We start from the raw sequence: 23,817 nt of genomic DNA on the forward strand, positions 1-23,817 counted from the left end.
AAGAACAGACCTAGTGACAGAAGCCCTGCAAGATGTCTAGAGTCAAAACCACATTGCAAAGTATGTTTACCAACTTGTTCAGCAGAATGCATTAAATCCTGTAATTCTTTATTTTCAGCAGTCAGGAATCAACATCATTTTCTGTTTAAGTAGTCCCATAAAATGCTGCTGATACTTTAACATATGAAACTGGCAGTTTAAGGCCCTAATGGCCAAAGTAGCAGAAATGTATACCTTCTTACCCCATCTGTCGAAGGCCCTGGAATCTCTATCAGAGGGGGTAGGGTTTTGGCAGTAGTAGCCTTAATGCCTTTAGGTCCCTGGGAAATGGTCTCTGGGTCCGCAGTAGGATTCTTGAAGAGGAACTTGTGGGAGTCAGGTACTCTGTAATACCCGTCAGGTTGCCTGGGAGCTGGAGTTAAGTGTTTGGGGCCAGGCTGGATTTCAAGAAGGAATCATCTACAATGTCCAGGACAGGATGGATAGCTAAAGGCCTGTGTTGAGGTAGGAGTAAGAATTCCCTAAGCCTCTTTTTGGAGTCAGAGTAATCCTGGCTTTCCCAGCGGAAATGCTCCCTAAGAGTGTGCAAGGTTTCACCAAAAGAAAAATCTTCTGGAGGGGAAGCAGAGGGGATGAAGTCCTCTTTCATCAGAATCCTCATTTGTAGATAAGGGCAAATCCTGGTAATCAGAAGAAACAGAATTTTCAGAATCTTGATCAGAAGAATCAGAAGGAAAATCAGTCCTAGGTCTCTTAGAGGGTGAGGGCTGGCTTCCCCTAATTAAAGTAATAATGTCTTCAGCCATTTTTATCATTTGTTTTTTAGGCATACGGGCCTGACCATGCGGTTTGGACATCAGTTTTCTAGGTGTGGGTCGAATTTTAGGTCTCGAAGAAGAAGAAGATGGCATTGGTTTGAAATGCAAGTCAGTAGGCCTGAATACACCCTCAGAAGCCCGTGCCTACACAGCGGCTCCAGACCCATCCAAGGTAGAGACATCCGCAGGTTCCACGGTCGAAGAAGCATCTCGCGGCATACCGGACTCCGAATGGGTCTCAGTAGAGACCTGCAAATATGAAGTAGTGGGAAAGTGCCTCACTGAGTACCGGCAAACTGGCGACTAGCTTAACGAAAGTGTCGTTGGCAGCTTTGGACCTATGCGGTCTGTCTTTATCTTTACGTTTTTTCAGAATGTTGGTAGTCGAATGACTTAGCAAAGCCATTTCTGGATAATTAAACATAGTACCAAAATAGTTTGATGCAAAAATGAACCGACGACAAATAGTTTGAGGATTGAATAAGACACAAAATCGACAGTGAGGGACGTCATGGTCTGGGCCTAAGCAAGGAATGCAGTACGAATGAAAATCTTTATGAGGAATTTGCTTTCCGCAGGTAATACAATTGTTAACTTTTACTGACATCAGTTTAGAGCAAGAAAAAGGATCCTCAAAGAGGTAGTTAGCTTTTTTGAAGACTTTGGTTCTGGAACTCGAAAACGAAAATTTCAGGAGTCGGCCGACAAGCACTTGCGAACTGCTTCTGCTTCGGGCACTGCACGGCATGAAAGACTGATGTAATGGCTTCGGCTGCATGCTTTATACCCCTGACGACCTGACGTCATGGAAGAAGAGACAGCATCCGACGCAGGACCCAAGACTTTGATATTCAGGCCGGCTGAGGGCTACCTGCAGGCAGATAACTCAAATGTAATGACTGTAACAGTGAAACATGAAGAACATCTAGTTGCCCTTTACTTTTCACACTCTTACATCCAACAACCATTTAATATCAGCATCAACAAATACAACATATTAATATTTCTGTTGTATAATGCAGCAACCCCTCTAGTAATTCACTGTTTTACTCAACAATCCATCAATCCTCGTATACCTTACCCACAGGAAACACCATCATCTTCTCTATAATCTTCATAAATAGCTACCCACACAGCTACAATTACTATCTCAACTCTGCTACTTCACTTCCCAATCCCCCATCCCAATGTGGTATTATAAAATTCCCACACTACTATATCTTAACTCATTTAGTATTACTTTATAACGATGGCACAACAAATAATCACATACACACTTTTCCACATGCTTATTCAACACCAATAAAAACACCTCAAACATTACCCCTTCTCCTACCTTCTCACAGACTACTCAACCATGTACCTTTCCACAATTCTTCCACCACTCCTACAACCTCCAAAAAAAAAAAAAAAAAAAAAAACATAAACCCATATCCATTCCACACACATACACTAGATCACTAGTTCTCTTCAAAAACTACTAAAACTATAAAAGACCTTACCCAAACGTACATCTGTCCATAGTTTATCTAAATAATCCTGTCTTGGTTTGTGACTTAGTGATCTTTACTGTTAAAAACAGGTGCAACTGCGAGAGATAGTGAAGAAATTCCTGCTTTTGTGTGACTTTTACAACTTGTATGGTTAGAGCTACAACTTTACTATACTTAATTTAATATTCAGTTGTACATTGTGTGATTATTCTCAAAAAGTTGATTAAAATTCTCTTTGAATTCTATGATAAGTGATTTTGATTATTCTTTTTTTTTTTAGAATTTTTCTTTATCTGCAGCTGAATATGGATTCCTTAAATGAGTATGCAATTAATTATCTGATAAAGCACAAACATCTTGTACAATGTAATAAGTACTTTGTATATTTAAAGTAACACCTGACTTAACGGATATGCAGCAACTCCATCAAGGCTGGCCTTGTATGCCAGACACAGGTCACCTCTGAGCAGTCTGTACGAGACTGAGTAGAGGGACAGGCCTTTTAGCATATATGTATAGGATAGGTGTTTGACACCCTGAATTTTCTTGGTCAGGAACCTCTGTGGTCTCTCCAACTGCTGCATGTGCTTGGCAAGGCACATGCCAAAGGGGGCATTGTACTCAAGAATAGGTCTGATAAAGGAGGAGTACAGGGATGTTATGACCTCCTTGTTCCTAGAAGAAATATCCTTACTTATGAGCTGGGCCATGTAGAAATGTGGTGGTCAAAAGTCAGGTTGCTATCAACCTGGGTACCCAAGTCCCTCATGACTGACTGCTTGCTTAGTACATTGTTATTAATGTGATAATTACTGGGGATGCCATTTTTTGTAAATGGATAATGATGCATTTCATGGCATTCAGTTCGGGGCTATGCTTCTGGCACCAGTCATTAGTTTGGGTAAGGCCCTCTTGGAGGATGTTCACACCACTAAGAGAATTTAAGACAGCACCCAGCTTGCAGTCATCTGCAAACTTGGTAAGCCACAGACCACTGGTTTTGGCTTGCACCTCAGGAAAGTATATCCCAAACAGTAGAAGCCCCAAGACTGATCCTTGGGGTATGCCACTCATTCTACTACTTAGAGGTGGCTTCCCCTATTTTGACTGAGTGAGTTCCATCAGAGAGCCAGTTAGCTACCCATCTGGTAACATATGGGTTAATGCCTAGGTGGGAGAGTTTATCTATTATCCCCAAGTGTTCAAGCAGATTTCCTCTACCTATGGGATTAAAAACAAAAGCCTACTACTTAACACACCCACAACAAAATACATGGTCTTACTGCCAAACAGAAGCTTCACAAATTTCATTCTCAGCCACAGATATTTGACCAAAACAGCATTGCCTTAGAAAGTCCTAATACTTTTAAATACCTGGGTCTGTGGTTAAACCAGTCTCTTTCAGCTTCACTCTGTGTCTTGACAAAACAGGAAAAATGTTACCTCACTAGTAGTCTGGCCCAACAAAATGTCCCCATTACTCTTCCACACATCCAAATCAGCTATTGTTAAAGGCATAATTTCTCCACTGGAGTACAGCCTCCCTCTGGTAGCATTTTCTTCAGATAGAAATACCACACTCATACATTCAACCCCAAATAAAATCTGCAGGTTCATTACTCTCTCCCCTAAACATGAACACCACTGCAAAACCCAAAAAAAAAAAAAAAAAAAGTCTCCCAGTCAAGCAATGAGCTCACTTCCTGTTATTGTCCCAGATATTCAAACATATATACAACCAAACATTGCTCCCTTAGCAGCTAAATTAATATGACATCCCCTCATCTTACAACCTCAGAAATCATGATAATTCAGTTCTCTAGCTATAAGCCCCCAAAAGCATGCTTCGGTGCACAGATCACTGTTTCTCTATTCTCAGCTCAAAACCCTGGGAATCTACTCCCTTTATTCTGAAAGAAATATCATCATTCCCAGTCTTCCCAGTACAACTAAAAGCTAATCTTCCAAACCTTGCTAACTGCTAATGATATATCCCTGCCCACATTACCCAAGCACACCACAGTCTCTGTCTCTCTCTCTGCCTAAAAGCCTTATTCTCTATACCCTGCTACCTGTATATCTTAACATTTCACTCTTGTACATTGTGTATTTAACTTGTTAAACTGCATACGTTGACATCAACTTCAGTCCTTTGTACCACGTAAAGAATTTCCCATGCTGTGTACTGTGTGCTGAACTATATTGACCTTATTGCTGCATTACCCTGTTGTTTATGCTGTAGTTCACTGTCAAGTTGTCTGCATTCTACACTATACTGTTACCATATTACTTTTCTGCAGGCTGAGACAGAAATTGGTCATTTGTGATCAGTGTTTTACCCCAGCTGACAAATTCAAATAAAAAAATAAACAGTTCTGTAGCTTCTCTTTAAGCATGAAAAAATAAAAGTTATCAGTATAATACATTTCTGAGGAGATCTGAGACTGCACTTTTGTCACATGAAAGATCAGTAAGTGGAATTTCAAGTTTGATAAACATGCTACTTTCAGTTTTACTGCACAGTACCTGATATTCATCCTGCATTTTTAGACATCATGGCATTGGCAAATTTGCTGCCACTCAAAGTTATCTTCTACTTAAAACTGATACTTACTTATCAGTCTGTGATCTATTCTTCAGAAATTTGTGAACCTCAACTGAAGCCTGAGGGCCTTGCAGCTTTTGCCCGTTCAACATTTCTTTTTCTAATTCCTCGATAGTCTAGAAAAGTCAACATGAAGTAATAAGTACCACTTTACTGGATACAGAAATGTCACTAATTCCTAAGTGCTTTGTTATACACACCTTTCCAGTTCTCACAAATGCTTCTGCTACTTTCCTGTTGCGCCCTCCGTAGCATGTAGTGACAAGATCAGCAATGCCACAGCTCTCCAGGAAAGTGGTAGACTCCACTGTACCTTTACTAAACATTTTTGCGAATGCCACCATCTCCATCAAGCCCAAACGAATGACTGCTGCCTTTGTGTTGTCACCACAGTCCATTCCATCACAGAATCCAGCACCCACGCCTACGATGTTCTATTAAGCAATACACACAATGACATCTGTTACTTAGAATCTCAATTAATTTTCCTCACACCCTTTTATCTGAAGTGGCACCACAATATTAAAAAAGAAGAAACGTATTTACCATAATGTTCCAGCTGAGTTGTTGCTTTTCATTTGTCTTCAACCTGTGGGACTCCGATCCAGCACGTATCTGACTTGGCCATATACTCCAGCAACGGAGCTGAAATCCAAACTCCTCCCCTACCCATAATGTCTTGCTCTCCCTCCTCCCCTCAGATCAAGTTTGTTGCAGAACAGCACCAACCTCTCACAGCATAAAAGCATTTCATCCCTGACCAAAAAAGGCACTGGCACACAGACTCAGCTCTAGTCAAGAAGAAGCCTACGGCTGCTCTGTTCAGTCCAGTACACAGTCAAAAAGGGCAGGGGGGAAGGAGGGAGAGACGGTTGAAGACAAGTGAAAAGCAACAACTTATGAAACATTATGGTAAGTACATATCTTCTTTATCTGAAGTTATTCTTTTCATTGGTTCTTCAACCTGTGGGACAGAGTCCCTAGCTACAATAACAATGGGAGGCCCTCATGGAATGATGTTCCAGAGCACAGCTGAGCCAAAGGATGCCCTGCTCCTGGAGAGAATATCCACTTTGTAATAGGAGATAAAAGTAGGTAAAGAGGACCAGGTAGCAGCTGAACAGATATCATCAAAAGGAACCCTGGACCAAAAGGCCACAGAAGTCGATACTGATCTGGTAGAATGCACCCGGACTGGACTTGGTAGAGACACACCTTTGCAAAGATAGGCCGTGGAAATACAACTAGCAATCCAATGAGCAATAGTAACCTTAGAGATAGGCTTTCCCAGACATGGCTTACAGAAAGACACAAAAAGCTGATCTGACTGCTGCAAACATTTGGTTCTATGCAAACAGAAACACAGCTGCCTGTGAATGTCAAGTAAATTTAATTTGTATTCCCCTTTGTTCTGGTAAATCGGGAAGAAAACTGGTAAATTAATCACCTGGTTAATGTTTGCTTCAGAAGCCACCTTTGGTAAGAAAGATGGGTTAGTCCGAAGAGTCACTCTCCCTTTATGGATAAGAAGATCAGGGGGCTTGATAGATAATGCCTGTAGTTCAGAAACCCTCTTGGCCATGGTAATATCCACCAAGAAGGCTGTTTTCCAAGATAACAAATGTAAATCAACAGTGGCAGCTGGTTCAAAAGGTGGATAAACCAAGGCCTGCAAAAGCAGAGTTAGATCCTAAGGAGGCCGAAGAAGAAAAGTACCCTTCAAAAAGGCCTTGCAAAGCTTAGACGAAGCCAAGGAGGCCAAATTCTCACCCAAATGGAAATTACAAATTGCAGCCAAATGAACTTTAATTGTAGAAAAACTACTGCCATTGTGAAAAATATGAGCTAGAAAGTCCAAAATGGCAAGTACTGGAGCTGTAAACGGATCCAAATTATGCTGAGAAGCCCAGACAGAAAAACGTTTCCACTTGCTGGACTAGATCTTCCTGGTGGAAGCCTTATGAGCTACAACCAAGATCTTTTTGACAGGTGAAGACAGTCCGGGAGTCCTGGCCATCAAATAAATTGGAGCAGCCAAGCGGTGAGCTTCAGGCTTACTTAAATCTGGGTGAGGGATCCCTGATGGGTGCGTGAGGAGATCCAAAACCGGATCCAGAGTCCAGGAAGGACACACTAGATGAGACCGCAGAGTGGGGAACCAAGCCTGATGAGGCCAGAATGGGGCAAGGAGGATGACTTTGCTCAACCATTGTGCTTTCTGAATAAACTTGGGGATCAGAGGAACAGGAGTATAAGCATAAAGTAGACTGGAGGGCTAAGCATGTACTAGTGCCTCTCTGGGTGACTCACCCGGAGGAGGGATCAGAGTGAAATGCTCGCTGCACTTTGCGTCGGAAGGAGAGGCTAAGAGATCGCAGTAAGGATGGCCCCATTTTTGGAAGATCATGTCCACTACCGAAGGATTCACAGACCACTCATAAGGCATCAGAATAGTTCTGCTGTGCCTGTCCTCTAGAATGCTGGACTTCCCCGGAATGTGTGTTGCCACCAGAAACCGGTCAGAAGAGATCGCCCACTCCCACAATCTTATGGCCTCTTGGCAAAGGGGATAAAATCTGGTCCCCCCTGTTTGTTGATGAACCAGACTACTGACCTGTTGTCCATTTGGATGGCAATAGTCCCGGTAGGAAGAAAGGCATGGAGGGCTTGCAACGCCAAAAGCACCACCCTCATCTCCAGGACATTGATATCCAGACTGGTCTCCAGGGAGGAACACGTACCTTGGACCGTCCGTCCTATGCAATGCCACCCTCCCACCTGAGCAGGGAGGCACCCGTGGTCACCATGTCAAGGGGGAAGGAAGAAGAAGAGGATCTGGGGACTGAAGCCACTACCGAAGACAGTCCTGCCAAACACGGAACAGAAGTTTGAGAAGAGACTACTGTACTCCTAAAGTCCATGGAAGAATTCTCATGTGAAGGCATGCGGTTGGTAGAAGAGTGAACGTGACCGCCATGGACCCCAACACCCGAAGAACCATGCTTGTGGGGGAAGATGGGTCTGAAGAACAGACTTCACATGTTATTGAAGTGACAATAACTTGTCTGGAGGCAGAAACACCCTGCCCTGTATCGTATCCAACTGGGCACTATAAAGTCCAGCATTTGAACAGGTACCAGGTCTGACTTTGCTTGATTGATCGTGATGCCCAGGGAGGGGGCTAGAAGGAGAAAGCAATCCCTGGCCTGAATTAGTCGATGCATGGAGGGAGAGGAAAGGAGCCAATCGTCCAGGTAGGGGAAGACCTGAAACCCCTGCAGCTGCAGGTGAGCCGCCACTACCACCATCACTTTGGTAAACACCCAGATGGCAGTGGTGAGTCCAAAGGGGAGCACTCTGAACTGAAAATGATTGGCTCCCAGAAGGAAGTGGAAGAACCGTCTGGAGCATCTGTTCATGTTCACATGATAGTATGCATTCTGAAGGTCCACCGAGCACATCCAGTCATTCATCTGCAGAAAGGGCAGAATGGACTGTAGGGTAACCATCAGAAACTTTGTCTTGGCAACGGATAGGTTCAGAGTACACAGATCCAGAACAGGTCTTAAATTCCCCGTTTTCTCTAACACCAAAAAGAACTTGGAATAAATGCCTGATCCAGACTGGTCTGGGGGGATGGGATAGATGACTCATTTCAATTTCTATGGCTGTCGCCTCCCATTGACCAGGTGGAATGTCTGGGGGATGTCTCATTGGAGAGTGAGGATGAAGAAATGGGATGGAGTAACCTCTGGATATGATTTGCAACACTCAACGATGGTTTGTGATGGACTCCCATGCTGTTGGATGCAGAGAGAGACTTCTCCCAGGTTTACCTCCAGAGAAGAGCAGTCAGGCAATCCCTCAGGATTGCTGAAAGGGTATGTCTGAGAATGAATCTTGAGACCCCTGGTTCCTCGGACCCTCTCTACCATGTGGGTGGCATTTGTCATTTCCCCCTCTGCCCGTGGGGAAGACTGACCCTGACTGTCCTGGGAAAAACCCTGAGACTTCAGAATCCTGAGACTTCAGAAACCACATCTTCTTGACCCATGCTGATTCCTCGAAAAGGGTCATTGTGAAGTAGAGAAGTGGATCTCGACGGCAGACAAGGTCTTCCCGTCTTTCTCGCTCTGGGTAAGAGTGTCACAAACAGTTTTACCAAACAAAGTTGAACAGTCAAAGGGGGCGTTTGTGATTGATGCCTTGAAAGGTATCAAAAAAGCACAAAACTGGAGCCAGGCAACGCCCATCCCGGCAGCCCTAGAAGCACCCTCAGTCATGTGAGAAAGCAGCTTCATGGATGTGTTCGAAATCGCAGTTAGGGCGGCCATACGGGATGAGAAAACCTTTTTCTCCTCTGCTAAATGGACCCTGGGGCAGACTTAGAGACATCCTTAACCAAGTCCCTCTGCAGTCTGGTGACATGGGCCAAATTGTTCAGCACACACAGAGCAAAGGTGGCTGAAGCATACACCTGCTTCCCAAAGTAGTCCATCGTCCTAGATTCACTGTCTGGAGCATGGACCGAGGAGCTCTCCTGGGCCAGCTCCTTCTTGGTGGCCACTGCAACCACCATGGCATTGAGTGGGGAACCCTTTGACCAATGGGGCTTGTCCAAAGGAACACTGAAAACCTTGTCTGGGTGCTTAGGAATGGGCTCAACCATGTCCAGTTCCTTCCATGCTCTACTAGAGATCAAATCCACCAAGAGATCCGCAAGGAGGGACACCCAAGATGTAGACAGTCCTGTGCCAAACGTTTTCAGGAATACAGACTTGTCGGGGTTTGGCTTGAGGGTAGACCACCCAACTCTCGGGCGCAGCAGTTCCATGATGTCCCCAAAGGAGACGTCATCAAGGGATGATTGAGGGGAACCATCCCCTTCATCCAAGTCTGTATCATCCATGACGGATTCCAGTAGGGAATCTAAGTGCCTCCTCTTGTATGTATGCTTCTGAGGTACCTTCTCAGGTGGAAACTCCGGGGAGGACTCCGAACCTTCGGAAAATTCCTGAAGAGGAACCTCCAAGGTCGATCTGACAGCAGGCTGTCCCTGAGCGGACAGGATAGAAGACTCCGGCCCAGAAACAGAAGGAGCCAGGGTGGAATCCGAGGATGAAAGTGTCAAGGCTCTTGAAGGAGCTGATAGGATTCTCTCTGCCCCTTGAATACCAAAGGTGAGCAGACCCTAGATGGCAGCACAGCCAGAGCTGAAACCATCTGCGTCAGAGCCTGACAGACTGCTTCATCTGGCGCTGAGGGGGAAGTCGTAGCAGAGCTTCCCAGTGCTGAAACCTCAAGGGGAAGGGACATCTATGAAAGTCTTGCAGCTGACACCAGACCCTCTGAGCAGATGCCAAAGCTACAGCTCTGAGAGTCAGTCTGCTCCGACAACATTGGAGCCGAAACGGTCAAGGTAACTGTTGGTGTCAAGATACAAAGGACCATTGGCACCAACACCTCAACACTAGGAAACCTTGGACCCAAGGACTTCAAAGCCGAAGGTCAGATCAGAGAAGGATATCGGGAGGAAACCAGACTGCATGCTCATGGCTCCAGAGGGGGATGGAACAGGTAAGACTCCCAGCTGAATCTGGGACCAAAGAAATTTCAACATCATCCTGTCCACCTCAGCTTCAGCCAGGCTCTGAGTGAACCGGAAAGAGGAAGATACTGACTCCAGCCAGGAATGGTGCCGAGGGGAGGCAGAGGCAGGAGACCTAGCTTGGGAACTCTCTGAGTCCAGGGAGAAACAAAGAGACCAGAGCCGAGGAGTACCCTAGGCCAGTTCAGGTCTAGACTTGGCAGGCGTTACAACAGAGAAAGACCAATCAGGAGATCTCTTCCTCGGCCGATCCCACTCTTTGTGCCTGACGCACTCTCCTTCCCTGGGCTTCTTGGCAGGAGCTCGAGTCCCAGAGGAAGGGGAGTGGAAGTAGAGGCCTCAGCGAAGGGAGCTAGTAACCCCTTCAAGATAAGCTTATTCCTACTGTCGATAAGTGTGTGGGGGTTGAAGCCTGCACAAATAGAGCAGGAGGAATCAAGATGGGGAACACCCAATCACACCACACACATAGTGTGGACATCAGATGGAGGAATCTTGTGCCCACACTACGTACACTTCTTGAACCCCTGCTTAGGAGTCTTGGCCATGGGAAGAAGAAGTAGCAACACACACACACACACACATGAAGAGAGAAAGGACAGAAGATAGCAAGAATTTTTTTTTGTTTCACTGAAAACGGACCAATGTTGGGATAGAAAGGGAGAAAGAAAATGGGTAGATAGACAGAGAGAAGAAGAAAAATACCAGAAAACAAGAAGTGACTCTAAAAACTGGAGAAGCTTAGACCAGTGGTGACCTATGCTGTTCGAAACGAGTGCTAAATGAGATCTGAGGGGAGGAGGGACAGCGGAGCATTATGGGCAGGGGAGGTGCCTGGACTTCAGCTCAGATGCTGGAGTAAATGGCGGAGTCGGATCTGTGTCAGATTTGAGTCCCACAGGTTGAAGAACAAATGAAAATAACTTCACATCTTATGTATAACTTAGCCATTTTAAGCCAGCCATTTGATATAATGCAACCAGTATTTCAAATTATCAGATTAGAAAATGTATCAAGTCCATACCAAAACTCACCCCAACAATCGCAACAAAATTAAAGTATTATGTAATTCTTGTTGGTGCCTGTTATGAGCTCTTTTCCCAGCTTGGCCTGCCTCTCACTAGTTTACTCCTACAAGAACTGCTACATCTGTAGTAACCATATACATACAGTAGAAATTACAACATATGAAGTGTTGTGACAAGGATCTCAAAATCCTGATTTCTCCACATGGTTGATTATAAACCTTCTCAAAACCAGACTTGTGTTTTAGGGCCTTCTATCTCTAGTTAAGGCTCCAAGTCTCCACAGTTTACTACCCTCTTTGATATGGGAAATTCTTACCCACATAATGTAACCTTGGTCTGTAGCACTTAGAATATACCTTGTCTGTCCCCAGATCACAAGTATATTTATGTTCAATATTCTTTTTATTTAGTATGAAGCAATTGCTAGGACAGAATTCAGGAGTCTGTGTTACAGTCATTTTAATTATTACCTTCTCCATTGGCCTAGACTAACATTCAATTATTTAAATATATAAAAAATTAAGGTCTGGGCAGCACTAACAGAAAATGTATCCTGACATGAGCCTTCATTTTCACCACCTTCCACTTCACATCAGATTTAACCTGCTAGTGCTTACCTCATTTGAATGCTATGTTGCAGAACTGCTGAGGCAACTAACACAATGACTGCAGTAACTATGTGGCACATGGAATAGTTCAACAGCATTTTGCTAACTTGCCCTTCATTCTCAAAATGAGATATAAAATGAGAATGCCAACAAGGAATTAATTTCCCTTACTGACAGGCAAGCTAAGTCATTCAATGGCATGTTGACATATGACACACACAAAAACAAAATGTAAACTAACAGGTAACATTTTCAGTGAAGTGCCTGGAATGATTTACTACAATATGTGATATTGTTCAACAGTTGGTGGCATTGATTATGTCAGAAGCTGCATTGACATAATTTCTGCATTATCTTAACCAGTTCATAAAATCTGCTACTGAAATGGTGAGCAGAAAGCCAGCAACTACTGCCAGGATACACTTTTTAAATATGCAGATGTTTGTTAGGCAAAACTAGTAAGTACAATAACAAGATAGCTGCTTATGCTGTGAAATGTTTTTCTTATACAACTGGAGCAGATGATAATATTGAACTATATACATTATGCAGCACAGTTAATCTACCTACTACATAAACAGCAGGTCTTTTTCCATTTAGCCATCAATCAGATAAATTTTGCTGCATACGACAAAAGCCACTTTCATGCTGTAGCCAGAAATAAACTGTGATATTTGTTTAGAAACCAGACAATCTGACTGACCCATAAGGACCACTTATGAACCATACCCTGGGCCAAACACAGACAACTTAAATATATATCGGCAAAATGCATAGACACAATATTGCATAGTAGGCGTATGTGTGTCTATTCCAAGTAAATTGAATACGACTACCATTCTCTAACAAGAAACTATACAAGCTAACTTCCATAACAACATGGATGTACTACACCTAGTCAGTTCTGTCTGTATTATTCCAGACTAAATAAAATGCTCTCTCTAGTCTAGGACAAAACATGGAAAATACCCTATATGCTGATCTGAAACTGTATTTTACCATATTCAGAAGATATTCCAAGTTCCCAAATACACAGCTATACTGTAAGTATGGGAAGATTTAAGCAACTACCCTAGTGTAAACATTCAAATGAATTCTTAGTAAGTGTGTAGTACAACCAATAACTTAAACATATGGCCTTTTGCTGAACATAAGTGAAACATTAAACAACCACATCATATGCCAATGAACTGAAACATTATTTTTGAACACTATTCACAAGATAATCCCAAATAGATTATGAAACAACTACCTGGCTTACATAAGTACAGTTTTTTTTTAGAATGTTCTTCCACTACTGAAAGAAAATACCTTCCAGAAGATTACTTTTTAAACCTGATGTGTTCCACCCTCCCACAAACCACAATACTACAATGTATAGAAATAATGTAGCCTAAAATGAAATTAATTTTCTATTTTCATTTGTAACTCTCTGTGATCCATAAAGATCTTAATGTGGTATGGGGTTTGTGCACACTCAGTCCTTAGGGTTGTGTTGGCTACAGATTTATGCTTTTGGTAGGATCACTCTTGGCAAACTGGTCCAAGAGGAAGGACTGGAAAAAAGCAATCCACAAAATGACTCCAAGTGATGGCTCTTTCAAAGGGCAAGGGAACCTTGCCTGGAACAGGGATATCATAATCTACCCTTGGAACCAGGCCTGGAGTGGTGTTTGACAATGAACACTTGGTATGGCCAGTTGACACAAGTACTCTTGCCTGGCTCAAGCCAAAAATGTAGGAAACTAAACTAAGAATTCATCATCTTCAAGGTAAAGGGTGAGGCTGTTTGTTATGCCATTCACGTGGTGGTCATGAGTGGGATGGATTACATGAAATGTCACATCACTTTTGGGGAAGGAACCAGAGCTTGTGCAGGTCGTCAAATGTACAAACTACATATAGCTGGTCCTACCTTTCCCATACTGCTGGTTCTGGGACTAGTTTTTTCATTCAGGGTAGTTTGTCTCCTGCTCTGGATTTGTCCCTTGTGAAAGCCACCAAGTTACGTGGGGATACTCTCAAGCTTCCAGATGGGTATCAAACAGCTGAAGATTTTAACAGTAGATGACAGGAACACCTCAGTGTGACTGCAAATCATTGCTTTTTGTTTTCTGTTTGCTCGTATGCACTAGGCAACTATCCGGACCATTGGGACTTCCTGAAGATCAGGGGAATGCTACTTGATAGGGTACCACGAAATGGGTCTCTAAATCCCATCAGAAGATTTCAATCCTAAATTGGGGAAATATGGAAATATCAGGAGAGTTGCGGCTACAGGGGATGGCTTATCTGTGTCCGACCTGAATGAGAAAAAATTGTTAGCGGACATCTTTACTAACCAAGGATTGTCAGTGATGTGTAATTGTTCCCGACACCAGAAAACACTGAGTCTAAGGCTGATGGATGACTTTACAATTATGTCATCAGACATGAAGGCATACATTCTGGATACTTAAATCGAGAAATGCGTTGAGCTAACTGATTACCAGCAGACAGCGAATTGAGTTCATGACTGTGGCTAGACAGACTCACAAAATCCACATGTGTAAGGTGGGCGTCTTAAGAATAACTGGCAAACACTTCTGTGCTAGATGATTTCAACTACTAGCTTTGGAATACCTTCTTCCACATTCCAGGAGACATGGGGAATGACGAGTATGAATGGACCTTGTGGCAGGAACACTCAGAAGAGCTGTTTATCTAAGAAGCTGAGTTAGTAGTAGTAAGAATGTGTAGCCGAAGGGTGATCAGTGTTTGTCATGGTGGTAGCCCAGGCACATGTTGGTGAGCACAAGCAGTGAAGGAAGTCATTGAGTTAAATAAAGAGTACTTCTGATTTGGCTGATAGGTACAGGCAGGGGCCAGGAAAGCAGAAGCTACATCAGTCACCACTGAAATTAAGGGCCATGTGTCAGTGCAATTTGGCAAAGACATGAACAGTGACTTTTAGGTGGCCTCAAACAGGTCCTGGCAAACTATCCGGTGACTTGTATGGGGCAGTACACTGCCCAGGCTTTCCACATTTGTTGTAGAGAAACACTTAACCTTCAGCAGAGACATCGATGGAAGGCAGCAGGAACATTCAGAAGAGCTGTTTATCTTAGTAGACCTGTTTTTTTTTTTTGATGAGGAAGACCCAGACACTACTGGTGGGTATGGATCCATATCTTCAGATGAAGTCACAACTGAAACTGAGCAATTCAGAGGTGGAAGAGCCAGGTTAGTGGAAACATTCAGACATATTTTCAAAGTTTTGTGGAAGAGTGGAAAATAAGGACAGTGCCCTTGTCACTCCAGTTTTCAGAAATGGGAAATCATAGGACATTACTAGGCTATTGGCCCTGAGGCCCTTATAAGCCTAGCCAAGAGTTTAGCCCATGTAGCACGTATTCCAGTTATACAGAGTAATGCTCCTCTGCTTCTATGAAAAGTTTATGCCTTGGTACTGGAAAGAAGGCTCCATCCCACAGTTCTGTTTTTCTATTAGGAGGAGTAATGCAGATTCCATCTTGGACATGGAAATTTAGATCAACGTCTTGTCCCTGCATGGATACTGGAGGGATTGTTGGATTCTTACACCATGGCCAACATATGTTTTACAGTCCTAGAAAAATACATATGATTATATACACTAGAATCCCCTGTGGGAGGTGCTACAAAGTACAGTTTTGTACCTACCATAAATGTAGATGTTCGAGTGCTAATACAGCTGCAGTAATCACAGATGGGTTCTCTGCCGTCAGGCAGTCCCTCGGTCGGCCGAATTCCAAAGTCTTGGTCCAGCGTCGGTTGTCGTCGCTTTCTCTTCTGACGTCAGTGAGGCCAGAGTATATAAGACACAGCCGACGCCATGTTCTTCAGTCTTTCTTGCCCCAGATGTCAGGTGCCTCCAGAAGGAAGGCAATACCTAAATAATGCTTATATACATATACAAGCAATGCAATATAATCCAAAATCAGTGGTAGCAAGCAAATAAAACATAGCAGGATAACCCAGTCAGGTAGTATGAAGAGGTTGTTAGCCCCATGCCTTTACCAAGTGGGGAAGGAGGGAGGGAAACCTGTACTGCAGCTGTATTAGCACTCGAACATCTACATTTATGGTAGGTACAAAACTGTACTATGTTCATCGTGCATACAGCTGCAGTAATCACAGATGGGTAGAGTCCCAAAGCTATGCACAGGGTGGTAGGTACTAGGAGGAACTGAGTTGAGCCAGAATGCCCTGCAAAACAGCAGTGGCAAAGCCTGCTCTTGTTCTGGAATATAAAGGCAGGTGGTAGTGTTTTGTGAAGGTATGTACAGAACTCCAAGTGGCTGCCTCCAAAATATCTTTGGTAGGAACTCCTCTGAGGAAGGCTGTAGAGGTAGCTGTGGCCCTGGTGGAGTGTGATCTGATACCTGTAGGAACAGATTTCCCATGATAGGAGTAACAAAACCGTATGCAGTGGCCTATCCACTTTGAAATAGTCTGTTTTGTAACTGGCTTCCCTTGAGCCCCTACAGCATAGGACACAAAGAGTTGTTCTGATTTCCTGAAGGACTTTGTTCTGTCCAAATAATAACGAAGCTGCCTATGGATGTCTAAGGAGTGCAGCAGCCTTTCCCCTTTGTTTTGAGGATTGGGGTAAAAGGTAGGTAGGTGTATGGCTTGATTTAAAGCTACCCTGGATACCACTTTAGGCATAAATGATGGGTTGGTACAAAGGGAAACCCTGTCCTGATGGAAAATGAGAAAGGGCTGTACCGCCATGAGGGCCTGTAGTTCAGAAACCCTACGAGCTGAAGTGATGGCCAGAAGGAAGGCTGTCTTCCAGGACAAATATTGCAAATCTGTTGAGGCAGCTGGTTCAAAAGGAGGCAAAGTTAATTTTTCTAGTATGTAATTAAGATCCCAGGCTGGTATTGGTTGTTTACTTGGTGGTCTTATATTCTTAGCCCCTCTGAGGAACTGTCGTAAGAGTGGGTGAGAAAATAAAGGAGGATCCGTGTTGAATTCTGCAGAAATGGCTGAGGCATGGATTTTTATGGAAGAAAAAGAAAGTCCACTGTTCAATAGCTCCGCTAGGTACTGTAATACCTGAGGCAAGTTCAGTTTTCTATGGTCCTGGCCCCTTTTCTCATTCCAAGAGCAAAACCGCTTCCATTTTGTGGAGTAAGCTTTTCTAGTAGCTGGCCTTCTGGCCTCCAAAATGACATCCTGCACCTCCTTGGAGAGTAGGGTCTGTAGTGGTGTTAAGGAATTTTCCATGCAGCGAGATTGAGTGTTTTCAGCTGACTGTGAAGAGTTTTGTAGCTGTGCTGAGTCAGCAGAAGAGGCATTAGAGGCAGGGACCAGGGAGGAGTATGTGTTAGGCTCCTCAGGAGTGGGTACCAGTGTTGCCTTGGCCAATCTGGAGCAATCAGTATCATCTTCGGTTTGTCTGTTCTTGCTTTCAAAAGCACCTTGGGCAGAAGAGGCAGAGGTGGGAATGCGTAAACTGTCCATGCTGTCCAACTGAATGAAAGGGTGTCCACTCTCCAGGCCTTTGGGTGAAGGTTCTTTGAACAAAACTTTTCCAATTGATGATTCCTGTGGGAGGCAAAAATCTATGTCTGGCCTCCCCCATGCTTGGATTATTTCTGCAAACACCTGAGGATGTAACTTCCATTCGTGTGGATCTGTCATTTTTCTGCTTAGATTGTCTGCCAGTGTGTTTTCCAATCCTGGCAAGTACTGTGCTTGAAGTTCGATTTGTCTTTCCAGAGCCAAGTTCCAAAGAGTCATGACTAGTCTGCACAAGGGGTATGAATGTGTTCCTCCTTGTTTGTTTATGTACCACATTACCGTGGTGTTGTCTGTTCTTATCAGTAATTGTCCTGGATGCAGGAAGTCCTTGAAAGCTGTAATTGCATTTATTACTGCTAGCATTTCTTTTTGATTGATGTGAAGGTGCTTTTCTTTTTGGGACCATTTGCCCTGAATGCACCTGTCCCGTCATGTGCGCCCCCCAGGTGTAGTCTGAGGCGTCTGTGGTTATGACTTGCTTTGCTTGAGGCTTGCAGAATGGGAGGCCTGTGTTTGCTTGACATGCTTGGGCCCACCATAGAAATTCCTTTTGCAAACATGGAATTATTGGTATTATTGTTTCCAAACTGTGACTGTGTTGAGACAATAGGTTTTTTAGGTACCATTGAAGTTTCCTCATATGCAGCTTTGCAAATGGGGTTAAAAGAATGCAAGATGCCATGAATCCCAGAGCCTGCAGGATTTTCCTTGCAGTAAGCCTGGTACTTTTTGCTAGTATTTTGAAGTACTGAGATAGTTGCCCCTGTTTTTCTGGTGTAAGGTAGGCCATCTGGGTGTTTGTGTCCAAGTTGGCACCCAGGAAAGTTATTTTCTGAGATGGTGTTAGCCTTGATTTCTCTTTGTTGATTGTATATCCCAGAGAAAGCAGTAACCGTGTCACATATGCCAGATGTTCCAGAAGTATGTTCTTGCTGTCCGCTTGGATCAGGCAGTCGTCCAGATAAGGGTAAATTTGTATCCCTTGAAGTCTGCAGTAGGCAATCACTGATGCCAGGCACTTTGTGAATACTCTGGGCAGTAGATAAGCCAAAGGGCAATGCAGAGAATTGATAGTGGATTGAACCTGCAAGAAATCTGAGGTATCTTCTGCAGCTTTGTCTGATTGGGACATGCAGGTATGCCTCCTTGAGGTCCAATGTTACCGGCCAAAACTCCTTGCCCAGCATGGGAAGAAGCTGCTGTAATGTGAGCATCTTGAATTTTGGTACGAGTAGAAATGTGTTTAGGATGGATAAGTCCAAAATGGGTCTCCAGTCGGTTCCTTTCCTTGGTACCAGAAAAAGTCTTGAATAAAAGCCTTGACCTTGTTGGTGAGTAGGTACCTCTTGAATAGCTCTCATGCTTATGAGCTTTGAAATTTGCAGTTGTGCCTCTGCCCTTTGATTTTGTGGCAGGTTTGGCATGCCTCTCATTTTTGGAAGAGTGTGAAATTGAAATTTGTAGCCTCTGTTTATAATGTCCAGGATCCATTTGTCTGTTGTGACAATATGCCAATTGCTTGCAAATAATGCTAGTTTCCCTCCCAAAGGTGCTGCCAGCTGAGACATGCTTGGCATGGAAATGAGGGAGTCATTGGGCTTGCTTCCTGTATTGTTGTGCACTGTCTTCGCCACCTCTTGGTGCTGGAGTTTGCCATTGTCGGCCTCTATATGATCCTTGTGATTGCCCTCTGCCCCTTGTGCGTCTGTATCTACCTCTTTGGGGCTTGTCAGTGGCTGGAAAGGACCAGTTTTTTGAAGGCCAATTTCTGCTAAAACATGGTGGTTGGACCTGTAAGAAAGCTTTGACAGTTTGCATAGATTTGGCTTTTTCTTCCATTTTCCGTAGTATCTCCTCAGCATTAGTACCAAACAGCACATCCTTTTGCAAAGGAGCATCTAGAAGTTTAGCTTTCACATGATCAGGTAAATTTTGTTCCCTAAGCCAGGCATGTCTGCGAATGACTGATCCTGTTGCTGCCGCTCTACTTGAGGCCTCTAGGGCATCATAACCACATTGTAAGGTGTGTTTACCCACTTGTTCTGCACTATGCATCATATCCTGTAACTCCTTTAAATCTGGTTGTTCAGGTTGAGACATTTTGTTCCTTAATTGTGATAACAGGAACTGTTGATATTTAAGCATATGAAACTGACAATTTAAGGCCCTCATGGCTAGGGTGGCTGAGGTATATACCTTTTTACCCCACCTTTCTAAAGATCTTGATTCCCTTTCTGCAGGAAGTGTATTTTTGGCAGTGGAGGCCTTCAATCCCTTGGGGCCTTGTGAAATGGTTTCAGGGTCAGCATTATGGCTTTTGAAGAGAAATTGGTGAGAGCTGGGTACTCTGTAATACCTATCAGGTTTGACTGGTGCAGGAGGCAGAGAATCCGGGTTAAGACAAGCCTCCGAATAGACATCATCCAGTATGTCCAAAACAGGGGGTATAGCCAGAGGTCTGTGTTGAGGTAACAAAAGAAATTCCCTGTCTTTTCTTGGAATCTGAAAAGTCTTGGCCTTCCCAATGGAAGTGTTCCCTCAATGTGTGTAAGGTTTCCCCAAAGGAAAAATCCTCAGGAGGGGATACAGACGGAATGGACTGTTCTGCATCCGAATCCTCAAAAGGAGAGTAAGAGTGTTCCTCTGCATCAGAATGTTCTGATAAAATGGATCCCTGATCAGAAGAGGGAGAATCTTCCTCCACTCTGGGTCTCTTGTCTGGAGGGGGTTGAGAACCTCTGATAAGAGTAATTAAATCCTCAGCCATTTTAAGCATCTGTTTTTTAGGCATGGGACCTGGAGATGGGCCCTGTGCAACAGGCCTCGTGGGATGCCTGGCTGTTTTGGATTTAGTAAAGGCCTTAATTGAAAAAGAAGATGAGGGCCTAAATACACCATGGGTGGAGGTGGACCTGTCCACATTAGTAGGCTCAACATTAGCAGAGGCTTCGGTTGTAATCTGGGAAAGGGCCGAGGACCCAGCGGTCTCAGGTACAGAGGACACCGCCAAAGGAGTGTCGTCGGTAGTCAGGGACTGCAAAGGCGTCTCACTGAGAACCGGACCACGTGTAGCCTGTTTTGGCGTGGTGTCGGCGGGGACCGCGGGCCTCGCGTGTCGGTCCTTTTCCTTGCGTTTTTTGGACAAAACGGTAGTCGGAGTCTCCAACGACATTTTATAATCAAAAGCTTTACCAAAGTAGTGTTGGGCGAACTCCGCCCGACACTTAATAGTGCGTTTATTGAAGGTAGCGCAAAAGCGACAGCCCGAGACGTCGTGGTCTGGGCCCAAACAAGGTATGCAGAGGGAATGGAAATCCTTATGCGGTATTTGCTTCCCACAAGAAATACAATTATTAACTTTTTCTGACATCGGTCTGAGGCAAGAAAGGTTTCCCCAACGGGGTACTTAGCTTTAATGAAGACTTCGGTTTCCAAAATATTCGTAATTCAGGAGCTGGCCGACCGGCACTTGCGAACTGCTTCTGCTTCGGGCACCGCGCGGCAAAAAAGACTGAAGAACATGGCGTCGGCTGTGTCTTATATACTCTGGCCTCACTGACGTCAGAAGAGAAAGCGACGACAACCGACGCCGGACCAAGACTTTGGAATTCGGCCGACCGAGGGACCGCCTGACGGCAGAGAACCCATCTGTGATTACTGCAGCTGTATGCACGATGAACATCAAGTATGATATCCCAGGGGACTGTTTAATCCACTCAGTTCCTGTATTTATGAAGAGTAAATTAAATCTGTATTTTTAACATTAAGTAGAATGCATTCATTGTACGCCCATGCCTCAGCCAACTGCATCTCTTATCTCTCTCTCTTTCTGTTCATGATCTTCCCAAACAACATATTAAGGCACAGCTAATGTCAATCTGTGAAGAATATCCAGTCCAAGGACATAAGGGCTACATTTTTGTTGTTTGCAGACAATGTTATCCTCTTGGCCTCAAGCGACTGTGATCTCTGGCATGTAATGGAGATATTCACCCCATCCTCTCCTACATCACAAACTGTGGCAATGGTAGAATGGATGAGACCAAACACAAATGTCAGAAATGAGGCTTACTCACAGGATTACTGGGTCCACCTTCCAGAATGAGTGATGAAATCAGCAATTGTAGAGAGGGGGTTCTCTGAGAACAGCCATGAATCCTTAGTGTTGAGAGAAGCATGTTAAGGCGCTTTAGACACCTAGTTAGGATGGCCCTTTGGTACCTTCCTTAGGAGGTGTGACAGACACAGCCTACTGCAAGGAGGCCATAGAGAAGTCTCAGGACTTGCTGAAGAGACTGTATTGCCCAACTCTCCTATAAAAACCTGGGGATCCTGCAGGGTGAGCAGAGAAATATTATCTGAATAGGCAAATCTTCTATCTTGCTCTGCTTGCCATCACCATGACCCTCACTGTTTGAAAGGGGTGTATGAATTTCTAGTGCATACGTAGTTAAAGTATGAGTAGTAGTTTTGTCAAATTATGCCTCAGCACACGCTTTGTAAGCAAGTTTTAATATACGCTCATGAAGTTGCGAGTGAAATGAGTGCTGTAAAATATTTACATTTTTGAACATCTCATTTCTATTTTCTCAACATAAAATGTAGGCCCCATTAATATGTTCCTACATAAATGATTTTCTCCATTATTTAAAATACTGTTTTCTTATGACTGTTTTTCAGGACTGAGTGGATCTTCATGTAAAGGACTAAGAGAGGGTTCCTTGAATGGTTTGCTCCTAACATATGTCCCATGGCCAGTCATAATTATAAACTATATGAGTCTGGTCAGTACAACACCAACCACATCCTGCAACAAACTGCAGATCTGGGATTGCACAGTGCAAGGGGAAGTCAGGCTTATACTCTCTATGCCTAAACTAAGTACTTCTAGAGCAATTCAAGAACATAATGAGTGGCTCTGCATAGTGGCCAAATGAACTATACTGCATTGTGACATACAGATGATACTGCTCATAACACTGCAGTTCTAGCAAAATGCACCACTTTGTTATGAATCTATGAACACCATTCAGTCACAGTACTACCACTTAATGCGTAAAAGAAAAAGACTGATGCTGCTGACTAAAGTTTCTAATATACTTCAGTAACACAATGTCAGATACTGTTATAACACAGAAAGAAAAGTACAGCTGTGTACACTCACCATAAATGTAGATGTTCGAGTGTGTTCACTGCTGTAGTCCTAACAACTGGTTATCCATGCTGTGGTAGCCCTCAGTCGGTCCGAATACCAGAGTCAAGGTTTTGTGTGTTGGCTGCTGTCGCTTGCTGGCTGATGTCTGGTCATCCAGGCTATAAAGGAGAGCAGGCGATGCCATTATCTCAGTTTTTCTTGCCTTAACCAACCAAAGAAGTTGAACGTAATAATTATTAGTAGGCCTGGGGTCAGAGACCCCCACAGAAATATGTCTCTCTCTCTCTAAGGAAAGCAGATATCAGGGGGAAGGAGGGAGGGAAAGCAGTGAACACACTCGAACATCTACATTTATGGTGAGTGTACACAACTGTACTATGTTCTTCGTGTTGCACTGCTGCAGTCCTAACAACTGGGAAAATTCCCAAAGCTGAGGAGAAGGGTGGAAGGTTAACAGAAACTTAAGACTGGGTGAGCATGCCCTGCAGAATTGCAGAGGCAAACCCAGTCCTAGCTTTTGAGAATAGGTTCAGATGGTAATGCTTGGTGAAAGTGTGGACTGAAGTCCATGTGGCAGCTTCCAGGATGTCCTTGGTGGGGACCCCTCTAAAGAAATCTGTGGAAGTAGATGTTGCCCTGGTGGAATGGGTTCTGATGGTCCTAGGGGGTGATTTTCTATGCAAGGAATAGCAAAACTGTCCATGCAAGGAATAGCAAAACTGGATGCAGTGTGCTATCCATTTGGAAATGGTCTGTTTGGATATTGGCTTCCCCTGTGCCCCTGTTTTAAAGCTGACCAGGAGCTAGTCAGTTTTCCTGAAAGATTTTGTATGATCCAGATACAATCTTAGTTGTTTGTGCACATTCAATGACTGTAGTATCATTTCCCCCTTGTTCTGAGGGTTTGGGACAAAGGTGGGCAGGTGGATGGCCTGGTTGAGGGTAACATCCA

The 23,817-nt window shown here is 44.0% G+C and overlaps 1 protein-coding gene across 1 annotated transcript in view; it reads right to left on the reverse strand.

Moving 5' to 3' along the window:
• The window catches only part of LOC122804850 (glycerol-3-phosphate dehydrogenase 1-like protein), a gene marked incomplete in the record, with an annotated part of 523,996 nt that overhangs the window by 129,849 nt on the left and 370,330 nt on the right, over positions 1–23,817 (reverse strand). The window contains 2 exon segments of the mRNA XM_044075007.1: positions 4,926–5,032; positions 5,117–5,350. Coding sequence (XP_043930942.1) covers positions 4,926–5,032; positions 5,117–5,350 — 341 coding nt within the window.

The sequence above is a fragment of the Protopterus annectens genome, chromosome 6.part0, assembly GCF_019279795.1.
Source record: "Protopterus annectens isolate FY-2018-M chromosome 6.part0, PAN1.0, whole genome shotgun sequence".
In the NCBI taxonomy this organism is placed as follows: Eukaryota; Metazoa; Chordata; order Ceratodontiformes; family Protopteridae; genus Protopterus; species Protopterus annectens.